We start from the raw sequence: 19907 nt of genomic DNA, 5'->3' as shown, positions 1-19907 counted from the left end.
CCATTTGGAATCATGCTGGCACTCATTGCATTGCATTTAATCCCATCAGTAGCTACCAATGGATGTGATATTGGTCGTAAAGAAAGCTGTCTTTGTTTCTGTTTTTGGCAGCAACTTCAGACACTATGATATACTCTAAAAAGCAAAAGGATGACAATAAATTTTCTGTCTGAAGAATCAATGCTGCATGAAAATATCAATAGAATACATACTCTGACCTTTTCAGAGAAAAATCAATCATGAAACTATACTTAATTTTTATTTTATTCTTAAGTAAATTATTCAAAAAGTCATATTAAGTTTTCATTTAACATGTTGGATGTAGTAGAGAATGGAGAAATTAGACAGTTTTTCTTTTGTAAGGTGGGTAAGAACAAAGAACCTTTCATGGAGGGAAGGCAAATAAAGAAAAGGTGGGAGGACTGAACTTTGACGAGTTTTGTGGATGAATGTGTATTTCTAACAGTTGTGGCAATTACAAATGAAGGAGGCCGCCTCTAAATTTCTGTGACACAACTTTTAAATCCTATTTAGTTAAGTAAATATGTTATGGGTTTATCTGAGCCTTCTTCTTTACATAGAGTAGACCTGCATACATACTACAATATTTTTATCCATAAGAAAAATTAATCGGTTCTCAACTTAGATTATCTAGATACTGTCCTTTTCTCAACTCTAACTTCCTAGCAGGTAGGATGGGCAAAGGCATCTTCAAGATTTATAGGTAATAGAAGATAAATGAGTAATAAAGGCTAGATCTCTAGGATGTATGAGACAAAAAGAAATTATTATGAGACAAAAAAATTGACAGAATCAGGATAATCTAGAGATGCATGCAGCACTAGATCTCTAGGATGTAAGAAAACATCTCTATTAAAATATTTTTAACCAACAATAGATGGTATATTTTTTTCGTCATTGTTTGGAACGAACCTTGCTTCTTATTTGTTAGAGTATGGGTGATACATAAGAGTTCTTGTGCTTAACATGGTTTGTTGTACTTGTATCCTCCATCATGGTTGGCCAGAAGAAGCCTAAGTTAAGTAGCTACTCATATAATTCTTTCTTGTTATAAGGGAAAGCTGAATTTCCTCACTGGATAATCATCTAAGTGGTTACTAAAGGACCTATGAAATAGGGTTCCCTTTTTGAAAGAAGTGCTGGGCCTTGTGCTGCAATTTTCTCACTGTGGCCAATAGTACCCTAGGCATTGGAGTTTTCTATATAAAGTTGTGAACTGACTTTCTATATAAAGTTGTCATGAATTTTCCATAGCACATGCTAGCTATCCTCATCTTCTAAACACCTAGCTTTGATTCCATCCACTAGCTTATAATATAATACATTATTCAATAGCTGAAAGTGTATCACGATTTTATTGTGGAATTTCGCAATTTCTACACTGGGATTCATCTTCTTTGGTGCTGTCTTGGTGTTCTACTAAGTAAGTCAGCTCCTCTATTGTAGGTTTGTCTCTTTTAGAAATCGAAACTGTAAAGAAGATGGGCCAAATGGCCCATAGCCCACAGTTGTTATTTATCTTTATACTTCTGTTTTGTTTTTGTTAACATCAGTTTTATTTTGTTTAATTAGCTAGCCACCTAATTAAGGGCTTACTTGTAATTTCTGAAAATTAGTGATTAATTTTTTAATGAAAGGATTAGGGAAAGGAGGGGCTGTACGAACAACTCTTCTCCTCACCCTTCTCACAACCGAACTCTTCTTCTTCTTCTTCTTCTTCTTCTTCTTGCTATTGCTATCTCCTTTGTTTTTCCCTTTCTTTTAATAATTTTTCTTATTCTTTTGGGACTGTTTTTCTTCTTGGTATCAGAGCAGGTCCCTTTTTCTTTACCCCTTTTTCCTTTTTTTTCCCATACACAGTGTGTATAGAGGGCTGAATCAAATGACTGATTGAAGAAGATATTCAGCCCAGTTGGTAGTGGTTTCTTGAAGAAAAGGAAGATATCCTTCTCATCTATTTGACAGTTTTTGGAGTTTTGCCCAAAAACCCTAATCAACTGGAGTGTTCTAATTGCGGATCCCATAAGAAGCTTCACCTTGGCACTCAGTGGTTGAAGGGGTTCTTTTTGATTACCTTGAAGATTGATCCAATCTTTGTGCACTTTTGTGAAGCCTATAGGGAGCGGCTGCCTTTTTTCTATTTCTCCAGGTTCCAGGTAAGACGTAGTTGGCTTTTAGGGATCTGTGGAGGTTGGTACAGGGAGCGGCTACCTTGAAAACTGTTTTAGGAGTTGTTTGAGGAAGATGGATGTTTCTAGAATTGATAATAAGTTGGCCTCATAGTTCGAATAGGTTTCGGGAGCACCTGTAAACTCTTTATTGCCTATGACCACAATCAAGCTTGATGGTGCTAACTATCTAGCATGGTCACAATCAGTAAAGATACATGTTTGTAGTAGAGGCAAGTGGGGATATATTACCGGGAGCAAGAAAGCACCAGAGGAAGATGACTCGTCTTATGAGAAATGATTGCATGCAAGAGAATTACACTGTTATTGGGTGGTTAGTGAATTTGATGCAACTGCAAATTAGTCAACATTATTTGTGGATGAATTCTGCCAAGGAAATATGGGATAGTGTTGCTGAAACCTATTCACAAAAACTGAATGCGGCCAGGGCATATAAGTTGTGGGGGGAGGGACCTTTAGCAGTCTACTTCTCAATGCTGAAACCCTTGTGGCAAGAGATAGATCTCATGGAAATAGTTGTCTAGGAAAGTACAAATGAGGAAGAGACAGAGAAAATTAGTTGAGAGGAATAGGGTTTTTGAATTCCAGACAGGGTTGAATCCAGAATTTGATACTACCAGATAGAATATCCTAGTTAAAGACAATGTATCTTTGTCTCAAGAATATGTCATGGTGAGCAGTGAGGAGAGCATGAGGATGGTTCTGGTTCAAGGAACTATTCTAGTTGACCATTTTGCTAATATGGGGTTGAAACCTAAGATGACTACTAGTGGTACAGGGAAGGAGGTTATATGTGAATACTGTAAGAAACCAAGACATACAAAGGATAAATGTTGGAAACTACATCCATACCTTATTCCACCCCGTTTTCAAAAGAAGGTTGAAAATGGGAAGACCGGGAGTGCCAATGTAGCCACAATGTCAGATAATGACAAGAGTGCCATAGATGAGAAAGTTGCTAGTGAGCAGTTAGTTGTTATGAAGGTGGAGTATGAGAAATATGGGAGGATGATCAGCCACCTTGAGAATGTAGCCACCTCCTCCAACTCTTCAGGCAATCCAACTACGTCTACATTTGATCATTCAGGTATACATGTTACTGCCAACCATGCAGCCATCTTAGGTAATCGTAGGATCCCTTGGCTTATTGATTCAGGTGCTTCTGATCATATGACCAGCATTTCTACTATGTTAAGCTCTTATGACTTACTTTCTGGCCGTGATAAGATTACCCTAGGTGATGGCTCTCTTGCTCCTATCTCTAGCAAGGGAGTCATCAAGGGTACGGACTTCCTTTCCCTTACTTTTGTCTTTCATGTCCTTAATTGCATACTAATTTGATGTCAGTGAGTAGCCTAACTAAATCCTTAAATTGCAGTGTAACCTTCTTCCCTTATTATTGTGTTTTTAAGGACATGAAGTCTCAGAAAGTGATTGGGAGTGGCCATGAAGCGAATGGAATATATCTGCTAGGTACTCCTGGAAAAAGCCAAGGACAACTTGAAAGAGTTTCTTTTGGGTCTACTTCTTAAGAGTCTTTTAGTTGTGTCATGTTATGTCATTTTTGTTTGGGTCATTTGTTCCCAGAGTTGTTTAAGGGAATTAACTTGTTTAGTCTTCATTGTGAGTTATCAAGACATTGTAGAAGCACTTTGGATTTATGTAATAAATCCACTTTTCCTTTCATATCGTGCACTCTAATGTGTGGGGACCATACCACTTGCCTTCCATGGGTGGTTATTGATATTTTATCTTGTTCATTGACAATTTTTCTCGGTATACTTGGTTATTTTTTATGAGATCTCGTGACGAAGTTCCCAAGCTTGTAAGACAATTCTGTTAGAATGTTAGAGTGATGTTCGGCTGATAAGAGTTCTTATTAGCCCATTCTTATGTTTAACTTATCTTGTAACTGGGCTTGTGTTAATGGGCCTAATCCTGTTTAATGATTTAAGTCATCTGGGTGTCCCATCACTAATCAGGGGCATCCCAGTAATTTCTTGTACCTTGTACTATATTCATCTATAAATAAAGAACTGGTCGACTGGCTAGTACAGTTCGACATTTTCAGCATCTCTTCTTCTTCTCCTCTTCTCTGCTACTTCGACTACAGTGGTTCAGCTTACATGGTATTAGAGCATTGAGCACTTTCCTGGTTACTGCCGACGCCATCTCATCTTTCTTGCTGTAGTTCACTTTTTTTTATCTGGGTTGCTGCTGTGAAACCCTAGGGTTGCAGGAGAACAACACAAGGTTCGACCTAGGGTTTCCCTTGGTTGTAGGGCGCAAGGGAGGTAAGACCCTGAAGCTGGAGTCCTACTAGTTTCTAGTAGTTAGCAGCTATTCGGCTGCTAAGAAGAGGTCTGTATAGGACAGACCTAGTTGAGGACTGATTTCAGCAGTCCTAGTGTTGTCTGTAAGGAGGGGAACTCCCTTTACAGTAGCAGTACTCGAAGTGCAAAGTGGAGTCTACATAGCACAGGTCGGTTACCAGCCCAGAACACTTTTTGCTGCTGTAACAGAGCTGCTTCAGAACTGTGACAGTCTCGACAAGTCTGAAACTGTGTTGCGAGCTGTCAGGACCTGCTGAGGTTACTTCAGCTAATCAGAACCTGCATCAGAACTGGTTCAGAAAAACCTTTACAAGACTGTGGCGACTTCAGTTACTGATCATTTCCAGGTCGGGTACCAGCCCTACTCCAGCTCTGTGAACTGGTTCAGTTACAGAATTTTTTCTCTTGCTGCTGTACCCGAACTGGTTTAGTCCAAGTGAAGCCTATCCGGTGTGCTACCAGCACTGTGAACTCTGAAGTGAAGCCTATCTGTGTGCTATCAGCACTGTGAACTCTGTGACTACTTCGGCCAGCCCTAACCAGAACCACCAACAGTACTGTAAACAACTCCTTGACCGAAGTTAGGATGTCATCACTATCCAGTGAAGTTTCTTCTAAAGATAACAGACCTCTTATAAGGTCTTCAAACCTGGAGAACCCTAATCTGCATAGCTTGCAGATTACAAGTGTGCTATTGGATGAGTATAACTTTAGAGAGTGGTCTGTCTCAGCAAGACTGTTTATTACCTCTCGTGACCTCACTGGCTATTTGGATGGAGACAAGAAACAACCAGAAATTGGCAGTCCTGAATACACCGTGTGGCGTAAGGAAAATGCCACAGTCATGTCTTGGTTGCTGGCCTCTATGACTCCTAGGGTGGCCAGAACTGTTCATCACTTCCCCACAGCTGCTAAAATTTGGGAGAAAGTATCTAAGACATATGGCCAGAAAAAGAACAATGCTAGAATCTACAGGCTGAACCAAGACATTGCAGCCCTAAGGCAAGGAGAATGTCCGTGGCAACATACTTTGCAACACTGGAAGGCCTCTGGGAAGAACTTGACCACCATTTGATTTTGGATTGGGAAAATGCTAATGATAAGGGGAGGCATGATAAGCAGATTGAGGAGGGCAGAGCCTTCAAGTTTTGGCGGGTCTTGACCCTGTATATGAAGGTATAAGGTCACAGATTCTAGGGAGAGATGAATTACCTGAGCTTCACCATGTCTACTACCTGGTGAGGAATGAAGAAGTAAGGAGAAAGGAGATGCAAGTTGACTCCCAGACACAGTCAACAGAACAACCTGGAGAGCATTCAGCCTTAGTCTCCACTAAGGGGAATAGATTTTCAGACAAGAAGTCCCTCAAGTGTACACATTGTGGTGGTGAGAAACACACAAAGGAGAAATGTTGGGTCCTGTACCCTCATCTGAAGCCAGCTGCTCTGAGAAAGGACAAAAGGCAACATAAGGGCCACACAGCAAGTGGGAATCTTGCCACCAACAACAGTGGTGACAACTCACAGAGTATTCAGACAGTGTCATCTTCCACCGCAAGGCAGGCTGCCGACTCCTCTGGACCAAGTACTTTGGGCTTCACAGCTAGTGAGGTAGAGATTCTCAGTCGGGCATTAGCCCATCTAAAGAACAATTATTTAGCTTCCACCTCTCTTGCCAAATCAGGTACAGCCTCGCCATTTAGTGCATCTAGTTCCATTAATTCTACCTCTTGGGTGATTGATTCCGGAGCCATTGACCATATGACACATATGTCCTCCTTATTCTCCACATATCATTTGTTGTCTGGCCAGGATAAGATGAGAGTAGCTGATGGGTCCCTCTCCACCATCTTTGGAAAGGGGGTGGTTGACCTAAGCAAGGATCTCTCTCTTAAATCAGTCCTACATGTTCCTAGTCTTACCTCAAATCTGTTGTCTGTTTCAAAGCTTACAAAAAACTTGAACTGCAGTATAACTTTCTTTCCTTCTCATTGTGTCTTCCAGGACAGATTGACGAGGAGAACGATTGGGAGTGGTCATGAGTATAGGGACCTCTACTACTTTGATGAAGATGTCAGCTCAGCCATGCAAGCTTCTACTACTAGTCCGGAGAGTGTGGAGTCAATAGCTAGGCTGCACTTGTGGCATGCTAGGCTAGGTCATTTGTCCTTTTCTTCCTTAGCAATGTTGTTTCCCGAATTATGTAAGGGCATTTCGAGTCAAAGTTTAATTTGTGATGTGTGTCAAATGTCAAAACAATGTAGATCAATGTATCCAATTTCTAGTAATGAAATTCAAGCCCCTTTTGACTTGGTTCATTCTGATGTTTGGGGTTCTTCATCCATTGTTTCCATTGATGGCTTCCGTTACTTCATCAGTTTTATTGACCATTATTCTCAGTGCACTTGGATTTATCTATTGAAAGGACGTGAAGAAGTTCCCCGGATAACTATGATGTTTTGCAAGATGGTTGAAACACAATTTGATAAAAAGATCAAGCAATTCCGTTCAGACAATGCAGCTGAATACTTTGAAAGATCCCTGAACTCATTCATGGAAGATGCAAGCATGTTACATCAATCATCGTGTGCTTACACCCCTCAGCAAAATGGGGTCGCTGAGCGCAAGAACAGACATCTATTGGAGACAGCTCGAGCCCTTCTTTTCCAGCACAATGTGCCCAAGCAATATTGGTCTCAAGCTGTTCTCACTGCATCATACCTGATAAATCGGATGCCATCTAAGGTATTGGGTATGAAGACTCCTTTCTCTGTATTGTGTCCCACTCTTCCAGAATTTCCTCTTCCCCCGCGGGTTTTTGGTTGTACATGCTTCATACATGTGAAAGATCCAAAGAAGACCAAGCTGGATCCTAAGGCTACAAAGGGAATATTTTTGGGGTACTCTCCTACGCAGAAGGGGTATAAGTGTTATGATCCTGTCTCCAAGAAAAAATGTCACCAGGGATGTAGTCTTTTTTGAGTTTCAACCCTATTTCGAGCCTTCTCAGAATCCTCTTCAGGGGGAGAGTAGTGGGTTGGAAGAGGATTCTCATTCTCCCTTCCTTTTTGTTCCCATTTCAGCACCTTCCACTACTACTAGCTATAACATTCCAGGTCAACCTAGTGAGACTTCCACTGTGCCAGTTGCTTCTCCAGATTCGGCTGATACTTCTGAAGGTTCCAGTAAACAAGAGAAAGAGATACTTACATACAGTAGAAGGAAGAAGGCCCCTCAACCTCATGATTGCAACCAGTTGAACTCAGATCAATCTGTCTCTGCAATCCAAGGTAATTCTGATTCACTCAATTCAGATTTGGATCTTCCTATTGCTCTCCGTAAGCCTGTTCATTCTTGTACCACTCGGCATCCCATAGCCGATTATGTTTTTTACTCACACTTATCCCCTGCCTATCATTCCTTTGTGTCTGCTCTTTCCTTTGTATGTGTCCCTTCCAGGTATTCAGAGGCGGCATCTGATCCAAGGTGGAAAGAAGCCATGAATGAGGAGATGAAAGCCCTAATGAAAGCAAGGACATGGGAATTGGTGGACCTGCTAGAAGGGAAAGGCACTGTTGGGTGCAAGTGGGTATTCACAGTAAAGCACAGGGAAGATGGGTCAGTTGAGAGGTACAAGGCCAGACTCGTGGCAAAGGGGTTTACACAAAAGGAAGGAATTGACTACAAGGAAACCTTTGCCCCAGTAGCAAAGCTCAACATAATCAGGGTTCTACTGTCACTAGCAGCAAAATTCTCTTGGGAACTTCATCAGCTGGATGTGAAGAATGCCTTCCTAAATGGTGATCTTCATGAAGAGGTATTCATGGAACCCCCACCTGGATATGATGTTGGAAAGAAGGTATGTAAACTAAGGAAAGCATTATATGGTTTGAAGCAATCTCCCCGGGCATGGTTTGAGAGACTTTGTTTGGCCATGAAGAAAGTAGGGTACACTCAGAGCAGTGCAGATCATACATTGTTTACAAGGAGACAGGATGACAAACTTACAGCACTCATTGTGTATGTGGATGATATGGTGATTACTGGAAATGATGTGAGAGAGATGAAGAGGCTGAAGGAGTTCTTAGCTTCAGAGTTTGAGATCAAAGACCTGGGAAATCTGAGATACTTTCTTGGAATTGAAGTTGCTAGATCAAGAGAAGGAATCTACATATGTCAAAGAAAGTATGTGCTAGATCTCCTAGAGGAAACAGGCATGATGGGGTGTAGGCCAGCAGACACTCCAATAGAACCAAGCCATGGATTACAAGAATCAATGGGTGAGGAATACTGTGATAAGGAAAGGTACCAAAAGTTGGTAGGAAAACTGATATACTTATCCCTTACTCGGCCAGACATTGCCTATGCAGTGCATGTTGTCAGTCAATTCATGCACTCACCAAAGACCCCTCATATGAGAGCAGTGGAAAGAATCCTCAGATACTTGAAGACTTGCCCAGGGAAAGGAATTTTATTCAGAAAAAACAGCAGATTTGAAATTGAAGCCTACACTGATGCTGATTGGGCTGGGTCTGTTGGAGACAGAAAATCAACCTCAGGTTACTATACATTCTTGGGAGGAAACCTAGTCACATGGCGTAGTAAGAAGCAGAATGTTGTGGCTAGATCAAGTGCAGAAGCAGAATACCGGGCTATGGCACACGGGGTTGCTGAACTCTTATGGCTCAGGACTCTCTTTAATGAGCTTGGTATCAAGACAGAGGGTCCTCTCAAGCTGTATTGTGATAATAAAGTTGCTATCAACATTGCCAACAATCCTGTGCAGCATGACAGGACAAAACATATTGAAATTGATCGACACTTTGTCAGAGAGAGAATTATTTCAGGAGAACTCTGTGTGCCTTATACTCCATCAGAGATGCAGATTGCAGATGTATTAACTAAAGGGCTGGCATCAACGAAGTTCAGGGACATACTTGGCAAGCTAAACATGATTGATATCTATGCTTAGCTTGAGGGGGAGTGTTAGAATGTTAGAGTGATGTTCGGCTGATAAGAGTTCTTATTAGCCCATTCTTATGTTTAACTTATCTTGTAACTGGGCTTGTGTTAATGGGCCTAATCCTGTTTAATGATTTAAGTCATCTGGGTGTCCCATCACTAATCAGGGGCATCCCAGTAATTTCTTGTACCTTGTACTATATTCATCTATAAATAAAGAACTGGTCGACTGGCTAGTACAGTTCGACATTTTCAGCATCTCTTCTTCTTCTCCTCTTCTCTGCTACTTCGACTATAGTGGTTCAGCTTACAAATTCCATGAATTTGTTCTTACCTAGTTTGATAAAAGAATCAAGATATTTAGGTCTGATAATGCAAAAGAATACTTTGAGAAAAACCTAAACTTTTATTTCACTGACTTTGGGGTCATCCACCAGAGCTCGTGTTCACACTGGAACAAAATGGAGTAGCTGAGAGGAAGAATCGTCACATAGTTGAAGTTGCAAGAAGCATTTTGTTTGCCTCATATGTTCTTACAAAGTTCTGGGGGGATGTTGTTCCCATTGCATCATACCTAATTAATCATTTATCATCTAGAGTTTTGGGCTTTAAGTCTCCTTTTAATCTTCTTTATCTAGATAAGGACCTTTTTTCTCTTCCCCTTCATGTCTTTGGTTGCACCTGTTATGTACACATTTCTAGTACCCAGAGATATAAATTTAAACCAAAGGCCCATAAGTGCATCTTTCTTGGTTATGTCTCCACACAGAAGGGTTATTGCTGTTTTGATCCTAGTAGTGGGACTCTTTATGTCTCAATGGATGTCATTTTTGTTGATTCCACTCCTTTCTATGGTTCATCTCAGGGGGAGTATTTGTTACAATTGTTTGCACTCCCCCTTCCTGTTCGTGTTGAGTCTTCTTCATTTGCATTTCTAAACATTCTTTCCTATGGCCTTCTTTCTCTTTCATATTATTCCTTTCTTTCTCCTGTTACTTCTAACCCTATACCCAGGTCTATATTAGAAACTCTCTCTATTCTTGAATGGAGGGGTACTATGAGAACTGAGATAGAAGCTCTACATAAGAATGACACATGGGAAGTGGTTGGTTTTCCTGAAGGGAAGGAACCAGTGGGTTGTAAGTGGGTGTACACCATCAAATATCATGTTGATGGCTCTATTGAGAGGTACAAAGCTTGATTGGTTGCAAAAGGCTATACACAGACTTGTGGGATTGGCTACCTAGAGACTTTTTCCCATGTTGCAAAGATGACCTCTGTAAGGGTCCTGCTATCTTTGATAGTTCATTAAGACTGGTCCCTCTATCAGCTAGATGTGAAAAAATGTCTTCTTGAATGGAGAATTACATGAGGAGATTTATGTCTCTCCCACCATGGATGTATGGCACAGACATGGAGGGTAAGGTCTGCAAGCTGAAGAAGTCTCTCTATGGGTTCAAACAATCACCTAGAGCCTAGTTTGAAAGGTTTAGGGCTTCTCTTGTTAACTTCGGTTACACAAAGACTCAGCCTGACCATACCCTCTTTGTGAAGAGGAGAGGTTCATTGGTGGTATATCTTATAGTCTATGTGGATGACACTGTAGTGATTGGCATTGATGTGACAGGGATTGATAACCTTAAATCCTTCATGTAGAGTTTGAGATCAACGACTTGGGGGAATTGAGGTATTTCCTAGGTATTGAAGTGGCTCAATCTAAAGATGGAATCTTTATTTCTCAACGCAAGTATGTGCTAGACTTGCTCACTGAAATAGGTAAAATGGGTGCAAAACTAGTGCCTACCCCTATTGATATGTGTCACAAGCCTTTTGCCTTTGATGGAGAATTGTTGAAGGATAAAGGAGTGTTTCAAAGGTTATTTGGGAAACTGCTATGTCTTCGTATGACTCGCCTTGGCATTGCATATGCTGTTAGCTACATTAGCTAATTCATGCATGCTCCTAAAGATACACATATGGCAGCAGCAAAGAGGATTTTATGTTACTTGAAGAGTACTCCAGGGAAGGGTATTCTTTTTGCTAAACATGATCATATGAAACTGGAGGCCTATACAAATGTTGACTGGGCAGGCAACATTGATGATAGGAGGTCAACTTCCGGATATTGTAGTATTGTGGCGGGTAATATTGTTTATTGGAGAAGCAAGCAACAATCTATGGTTGCTATATCTTTAGCTGAGGTAGAGTATAGAGCTATGGCTCATGGAGTTTCTGAGTTACTTTGGCTTCAATCCCTGATGAAGGAATTAGGTGTTGAGTATGATAGACCACTGATGCTGTATTTTGACAATCAGACCGCCATTAACATTTCCCACAATCTTGTGCAACATGATAACATCAAACACATTGAAGTTGACGGCACTTCATCAGAGAAAGAGTGGCATCTGAAGAAGTTTGTCTACCTTTCATTGCATCTAAAGAACAGTTAGTTGGCATTCTTACCAAATGAGTCTCCAAGGCCAAGCTACAACATGATACAGGCAAGCTGGGCATGATTGACATCTATGCTCAGCTTGAGGGGGAGTGTAGAGAAGATGGGCCGAATGGCCCATAGCCCACAGTTGTTATTTATCTTTATACTCCTGTTCTGTTTTTGTTAACATCAGTTTTATTTTGTTTAATTAGCTGGCTGTCCGATTAAGGGCTTACTTATAATAAAACATTCCCCTAGTCACTTAAGAACCAAACTGAATCACTCCAAGGACCATCACAGACCCAAAAAGGATGAAAAGGGAATTCCAACTTCAGTGTTACAAATTGTCTTCACAACCACAGACATAAGACAGTAGAAAAATAGATCTTTAATCCTAGCTGCTCCAAAAAAAAAAACAAAAAAAGCACCCTGAACTTCACAAAAAACTGGCTACATAGCCTTCAAACGTTCACTGCAAACACTATTTTCTGACACATCTAGCTACAACTCGAAGGTTCACACCTGGCTGTAAAGGGATCCCACAATCTACGGTCACATGAAAACAGTTATATGATTTAAACGTCTCTTTACAGCATCCAGCCACCACCAAAAATAATTTCTTTGACACTATGACCAAAGAAAAAACAAGGATAAAAAGAGGAAACTAGATGATCAGATCAGGCCAAGAGGTGTATTTGTTCTCTTTAATTTGAAGAAGATAAAGTTGGAAATGGAACCACAATCTGACCTGCTTCTAGCACCTGGAAAACTGCTTTGATACCATATCATCTGAATAGAATGAAGAGAAAATGCAAGGGAAGAGATGAAGGAAAAGTGACAAGAGAATAGTAGAGAGAACGATTGGAGGTTCCAAAATCTAGGCTGGCAGTGCGTAGGTTCTTATTTATATTAGGATGGGATTGCTAGGAAGAATAGTAGACGCTTCTTGGAAGTTACTAGAACTCTCCTCTAGATGTCAGTTCCCATTCTTATTGGTGGTGTTGTCCTCGTGGCACAGCCTTTGGTGGTAGAATTCCATTTATAATTCTTTTTGCTAACAATCCTTTGTTTTCAGTTACTCCACGTATTTGTAAGTATCTGTTTCTCAGATACTTGAGTCCAAACTTGATAAACCTGACAACAATGAAGATTGTCTTTCTAGGTTATTCCTAAACCTGAAAGTTTAAGTATTATAATTCTGTAACGTGTTGTCATTTCATTTTTGCTGGCATCACAAAATTTATACACAGTAATCACCTAGTTCAGTTTAGAGGTGATCATTCTCAGCTCGGCTCAGAAATTCCAGGCTTGGGCTTAGGTTGTGTTCAAGTCCGGCATGGGGCTTGGGCCTGGATATTTCATGGTTGTGCCTGGACCCAATACATTAACCTGGCCCAGTCTGCACATATTTATATAAATATTATTTATATATAACTTATGCGTTCGTATATATGTTATTTTATATTATAGTTTATATTTATATATAAATATTATAATGACTCCTATAATACATTATATATAATTTTTTATATTGTATAAAGTATAAAACAAATTTTCTACACATTATATGATGTATAATATAAAATATAATATATATTTAATATTTTACACCTAATAGTTATAGGCTTGGAATTAAGCCCAGCCTAAACCCATATAGGCCAAGGCCTAGGCTATAGTCCTTATAATATGTGCAAAGCCGGGCCAGCCCATTATCACTCTTACTTCAGTTCAGTACCATCTTCTAAGAGATTTGTCTAGAGAATAGCCATCATATACGTCCACTAATCATGATCTACTTGTTACTCTTCAAAAGAGCAAGTGTTCTTACAGAAATCACCCAATTAGCCACTTTGTTTCTTATACATCCTTGTTTTCTATTGGTCATAGCTTCATATCTTCTTTTTTCTACTATTTTTATTTCTATTTGCATAGGAGGCCATGACAAATATTGGGTGGAGGATAGCAATGTTAGAGTAAATATCAGCCTTTATACCAAAGTGATACATGAGATTTAATACCCCTTTGTCCTAGCAAGAAACTACTTGGATGTTGATGGATGGATATAAACTGCGAAGTTTCATCCTGATGGTACTATAAAACAACTCAAACTTGGCTAGTAGTTACTGGCTTTTCTCGTGCTTATTGTGCAGGCTTCACTAATACGTTTTACCTGACATCATAGATCTCCTCGATCCATGTTGTTGTTACTTTTGCTGCTAGCACTTCATTAGTGAGAATGATATTATGATCATAGGCAATGCTAAGGGCATAATTTGAAATTGTTTTTATACTAGCACTAGGGATGGCATTTTTCCCCATTTCCCTGATCCCATGGGAACCCACCTCGAATGGGGCAGGGATGGGGAAATTTTACGGGGATGGGATGGGGATGGGGAGAGCACTCTCCACCCCACAGGTACCCTGATCCCTATTAATATATATGTATATATTTACGCATACATCTGTATATGTATGTATATATAATAATATTTTTAAAAATATGGTTAAATATGTTTGAATATATTTGATTCTTTTTTAATAGGATCGCAAGTTTTAATTACTAATGAGTTATGGATGTTCAAGCCTAAACCACTACCTTTTACAATGGATCCTGATGTCAAACTTACTTTTTAATCAAGGAGTTAATTGATGATGGCCAGCTTATGATATTGGTTGGGAAGATGAATTATCTAACCATAATTTGGCCAAACATACCTTTTACAGTTAGTGTAATCAGCTAATTTATGAATTCACCTATAATTCCTCACTTCCCCAATATTCTATTTATATTATGATATTCAAACCAGCTGTAAATTAAAATATTAACTCCTTTAACAAAATGTAAACAGACTTATCTACCCTCACTTGAGTTATAAGTATAGAAAAAATTGAATAGTCCTATCCACTAAAAATATAAAGATACCCCATCAAATTTTAGCCAAGTCAAGGCTAGGCGATAGGGGGGTGCCTTGTCACCTAGTCACCTAGGCGATTGATTTTTTTGAATAAAAAACATATATCCTAGGGTAGTTCCCTAGGTTCCATAACCATATTTTCTTATAATTATCCATAATTTTTATAAGAAAAGTATAATCTTCATATTAAAGTATAGAAAATCAACATATTCATGAAAAGAAAAAGAATAAAAGAAAATTCAAAAAATATAGGGACTGAACACATTTTTGTTAAGGCTCAATTTGGAAGGAGTACAAATACAAATATGTACAGTACAAATACATACAAAATAATACAAAATACATTTGTATTTTGTACTCCTTCCAAATATGTACAGTAAGCAATGTCTATGTTGATTAGGGGTGGATTCGAGGTGAACCAAGCCGAATGTTTTATAAAAGTAAAAAGTTATATATAAAAATATTTTTTATTTGATATTTAAAAAATTAAGAATTATAATATTTTTATTATGTATAAATATATATTATTTTCTATAATTTTATTATATATATATATATATATATTTGAGCCAGCTTGTGAGCCTCACGAGCCGAATTCTATAGGCTCGAGCTCGGCTCAAAGCTCGGTTGAAACCGAGCCAAGCTGAACTTTTCACGAGCCGAGCTCAAATAGCTCATGAAGAGCTCGGCTCGTTACCACCCCTACTGTTGATTAAACCCATCCAACTCATGAGCCCCCATGGTGCAGGCAGGATTCGATCCCAAGCCTCTGCTACAACCAGCAGGAGACCTTACCCATAAACCAGTTGGCACCTTGCATCTAATACCAATAATCAGATACTTGCACAGATAATTGGCATCATTTATTGAGGCTGTCTTCTAGATCATTACTGAAGATCTAAAAACAGAATCACATATGAAAGTTAACCTTCAGTCAAGTCGTTCTTTAGAATATCACTATCTTCAGAACATTTCTATCTTCAGAACATTTCCTGATCCTTGTACGTAAAATTATTTTAACTAGTTTAATCCTTGGTTATAACTGTCAACAATATACTTGATTCTATTTTGTTCTGTATCTCAATTCTCAACTCCTTTTTTTGTGGCTTGTCATTTGTGTAGCTGAATGCACCACTTTCAACAATGATGAGGAGCCCACCTCCTTGCGTTACAGCATCAACATCTATTGAACGAGTGATAAAACTAATTCTGGAAAAAAGGTTTAAAATGATCATCATTGTAAAATCTGGCAATTTTTTTGGCACTGATTACAGCTCTAGCTTTAGAGCGCTTGGCATTTTTACTTCTGAAAGATTGTATAAGCTCACCATTCCAGTATTTGAGGGGCAGAAACATTGTAGTTATACAACATCAACGTAATATATATAGCTCTCTAGAGAGAGCCATTCTTATTTTTAGCCGGTATGTGGAAATTATTGTGAACTTTATGAGATGTTAATGTACTCGCTGTGACCACTGACCACAACTCTTGTGCATGTGTTTGTGTTTCCCTTTGTATAGTAGGTCCCACGAAGTTAGGGGCTGAGATTTCTTGATTGTCTTATGACAGAGTAGTGTGCGTTTCACGTCTAGGACTCTTTAACCTTTGGTTTCTCTATTCCCTTTTGTTGGTACATCGCCTCACAACAGCACCAGATTTCTTCTCCTAGGGTCGGGTGGCACGGCCCGATTTTGAGTTGGCCCGGCATGACAGACTGGGTCGTGTTAGGCATGACACGATCGTATGGGTCAGGTCGGGCATGGGGTTTCTGGTCTACGGGCTGTCATGGCACATTATGACTGAGTGGGCCATGCCATCTGTGGCCCGCGTGCCAGCACAGCCTGACTTGGCCCATGGCACGGTCCATATATATTTTATATATATATATATCTATATAATATGAATATATATTATTGTATATAATAATTATATAATATATTAGTATGTATAATTTTATTTTCAATTTTATTATGTTATTTCATTTTATTATTGCATATATAAACAATTGTATACATCAAAATTCATATAAAATAAAATTTTAAGATCATTTTAAAATTTTATCTATTTTCTTAATTTATGTTAAAAATTTCATTATTTTTTTCAAAATTTTTAAAAACATGGCTTGGCCTAGTCTATGGCCTGGCCTGGCCCAAGGCTCGTGCGGGTTTGGGCCATGGACTGTGCCAAGTCGACCCTCCAAAGTATCCCAAGGGTTTGGGCCATGGATCGTGCCCGTGGGCCATGCTGTGCCAGCCTAGCATGACCCTATTTACACCTCTAGGGGTAGGGTTAAATGGATTGAATCTGTTTGGATTTGATAAGTCCAAATTTGATTCATTTATATATATTTCATGTACGAAATATCCGTTCAAAATATCGATATGCTCGATACGCCGGTATGAGTGTATCAGGCGAATCGATATAGCTTTTTAGTGTGTTTTTTTTTTATTTTTTATTTTTTTGCAACTGGTTCAGGGGAGACAGTTTAGGCCTCCTCCACACCCTGAACTGGTATGACCCTTGATACACCCACTGTAGGGGTGTATCGGAGGGGTCTTTGAACGATACGTATCGACCGATATGGGCCAATACGTGCCAATACTTTGAACCTTGATTATACTGAAGATAAATGAATTGAAAGTGTTTTTAAAATAAATAAGTTGAATAACATAAAAAAAAATGATCAAAATATTCTATATTATTAATAAAATGAACTAAAAATGTCATTAATATTATATTTCATTTATAAAATCAATTTAAAATTAATTGTATGAAACCTGAACATGTGACAATTCAAATTAACTCTTGGTATTACAGCCTCCTGGCCTAAACTGGAAATGAAAACAACGAATAGGGTCTTGCCCAACTTTATTGGAAATGAAAACTGCCACAAGTAAAAAAAAAAAAAAAAAAAAAAAAAAAAAAAAAAAAAAAACGAGAATAAATAGAAATAGAATCATTGGAGTTGGCTTCGTTCGTTGTAAGGGAAGACGAAGAGATAAGATAACAGTTCTTGCCCTCGGTTAGTGTTATGTTGTCCTGTGACATGGCTGGTCAATTGATTTGGACCAATAAGAATGCTCAGCAGGACGAATTCGTCATTCATTGAAGGAGAGAAGAATTCTCCCTGTACAGGTCCAATTAGAGGTGTAAATCGGGACGTATTACCCGTTGCCTGGCATGGCCCGGCCCAACTTTCAACCAGCCCAGCACGATGGCACGTGGGCTATGCTAGGCCTGGCACAATCGTGTGAGCTGTGTTGGGCCTGGGGTTTTAGGTCCACGGACTAGGCCAATACGGCAAGACCAAGTAGGTCGTGCCGCCCATGGCCTGGCCCAGCACAACCCATATATTATTTGTATATTTTATATATTTATATATATAATATAATATATTATACAAATTATAATTATACAATAATATAGTATATAACATATTAATAAAATAAACAGTTGTTTTGAATTTTATTATACTAATTGATTTAATTATTGTATATTTAAGCAATTATGTACATCAATATTCATATAAAATTAAAATTTTAAGTTTCTTTTCAATTTTTAAATAAATAGCTTTGGCCCAATCCGCGGCCCGACCTTGCCCAAGGCTTGGCCCATAGGCCAAATCGGCCCACGACACAACACGGGCCTGCACAAGCTTGGACCGACCCCCCAAGTTATCCTAGGGGAGGGTGGCACGTTCCATAGGCTAGCACGACACGGACCACATGCAGCCCGGCATGGCCCATTTTACACCTCTAGGTCCAACGATGGATAGAGAGAAGTAAAATGGAGATGGCATGGTGTGGGAATCATGAAATAGATTGTAATGGAGCACGAGTCCTATGAACCCTTTGGTTTAGTTCAGGGAAATTGTGCACCTGCCAATGAAAAATGAACACTTTGTCTTAGTAATTTAACAGGAGTTTAACGGGGCTGGTCCAACTAATGAAACCAGTCACTAAAAGACAAAAAATAAAAAATAAAAGACCTAATAATGGATTGTCCATTTGAATTAGACGGTCAAACCATCAACCTAGGAACCAGTGGCTAGAACGGTTCCAGTTTTGGTTCATTTTTTTTTTAAACGTTGTTTTTTTATTATGTATATGGGTGCAAACGGATTGGATTGAATTCAAATTAGGGTAATTCAAATTAGATCCTACACTATTCACGGTAAATCAAATCTGATCAGATTTGATAGGCAAGGATCTGAATTCGAATTCGATCAGGAAGTTGGATCTACAGATTTGATCTGATCCAATCCAATTTGTTTTCTTTAAAAATTAATAAATTATTAAAAGAAAAAATATATACCAATTTAAATAAAGAAAAACAAAAAATACAAGTATTTTTAATTATTTCGTCATAGATTTATAAATATATTTATTTGAATTAGGCCATCAGTATTTGAATTAGGCCATCAATTCAAGCCCAAGAGGAGTAGTGGACAGCTGTGAAGTACATACTAAAATACCTATGAAGGACTAAAGACAAATTTTCTCTTCTATGGTTGTTCACTATAGATGGTTAGGTATATAGATGTCAACTTCCAGTCTAACCCAGACGATAGAAAGTCTACATCTAGATATGTTGGGATCCTATGCAGTTAGTCAAAATTGTAGCAAACAAAGATCCATGATAGACTCCACGACTAAGGCCAAGTACATTACCGTAAATGAGGCTTCCAAGAATTAGGAGACATTTTAATTCAGAAAATAGCATCAATGGAAAATGTTGCAAGCCCACTAACTAACACACTGACACAGAAAGTGTTTAAAGAATGCGTGGATAGTATGGGACTAAGGCTTATACCCAATTGGACCTAAGTGCAAGTGGAAGTTGTTAAATAGTATATGCCCTTAGCTTCAATTAGACTAATGTACATAAACATTTATTTGTAAATGAATAAAGTGCATTGTTGTTTCATGTTTATATTGGTATGTTTTCTGTGCATTACCCCTTAAACTGGGCACTTATGAGACTCGTGTTAGTTTAAAATGTTCTCAGCCATTGGATAGATTTAAGGAGTTTATCCTGACAAGACTGACACTAA

General features: G+C 38.8%; 1 protein-coding gene across 1 annotated transcript in view; it reads left to right on the top strand.

Annotated features, from left to right (window-relative positions):
• The window catches only part of LOC104603181 (pentatricopeptide (PPR) repeat-containing protein / CBS domain-containing protein), a 110610-nt gene extending 94339 nt beyond the window's left edge, over nucleotides 1–16271 (top strand). Inside the window, exon 12 of the mRNA XM_010267152.3 lies at nucleotides 15976–16271. Coding sequence (XP_010265454.1) covers nucleotides 15976–16233 — 258 coding nt within the window. The 3' untranslated portion in view covers nucleotides 16234–16271. The remainder of the gene's footprint in view (nucleotides 1–15975) is intronic.
• Nucleotides 16272–19907: the final 3636 nt, after the last annotated feature.

The sequence above is a fragment of the Nelumbo nucifera genome, chromosome 8, assembly GCF_055504915.1.
Source record: "Nelumbo nucifera cultivar China Antique chromosome 8, China Antique-T2T, whole genome shotgun sequence".
Lineage (NCBI taxonomy): Eukaryota > Viridiplantae > Streptophyta > Magnoliopsida > Proteales > Nelumbonaceae > Nelumbo > Nelumbo nucifera.
The sequence above is the reverse complement of the archived record's forward strand: the minus strand, read 5'-3'. Positions and strand labels throughout refer to the sequence as shown.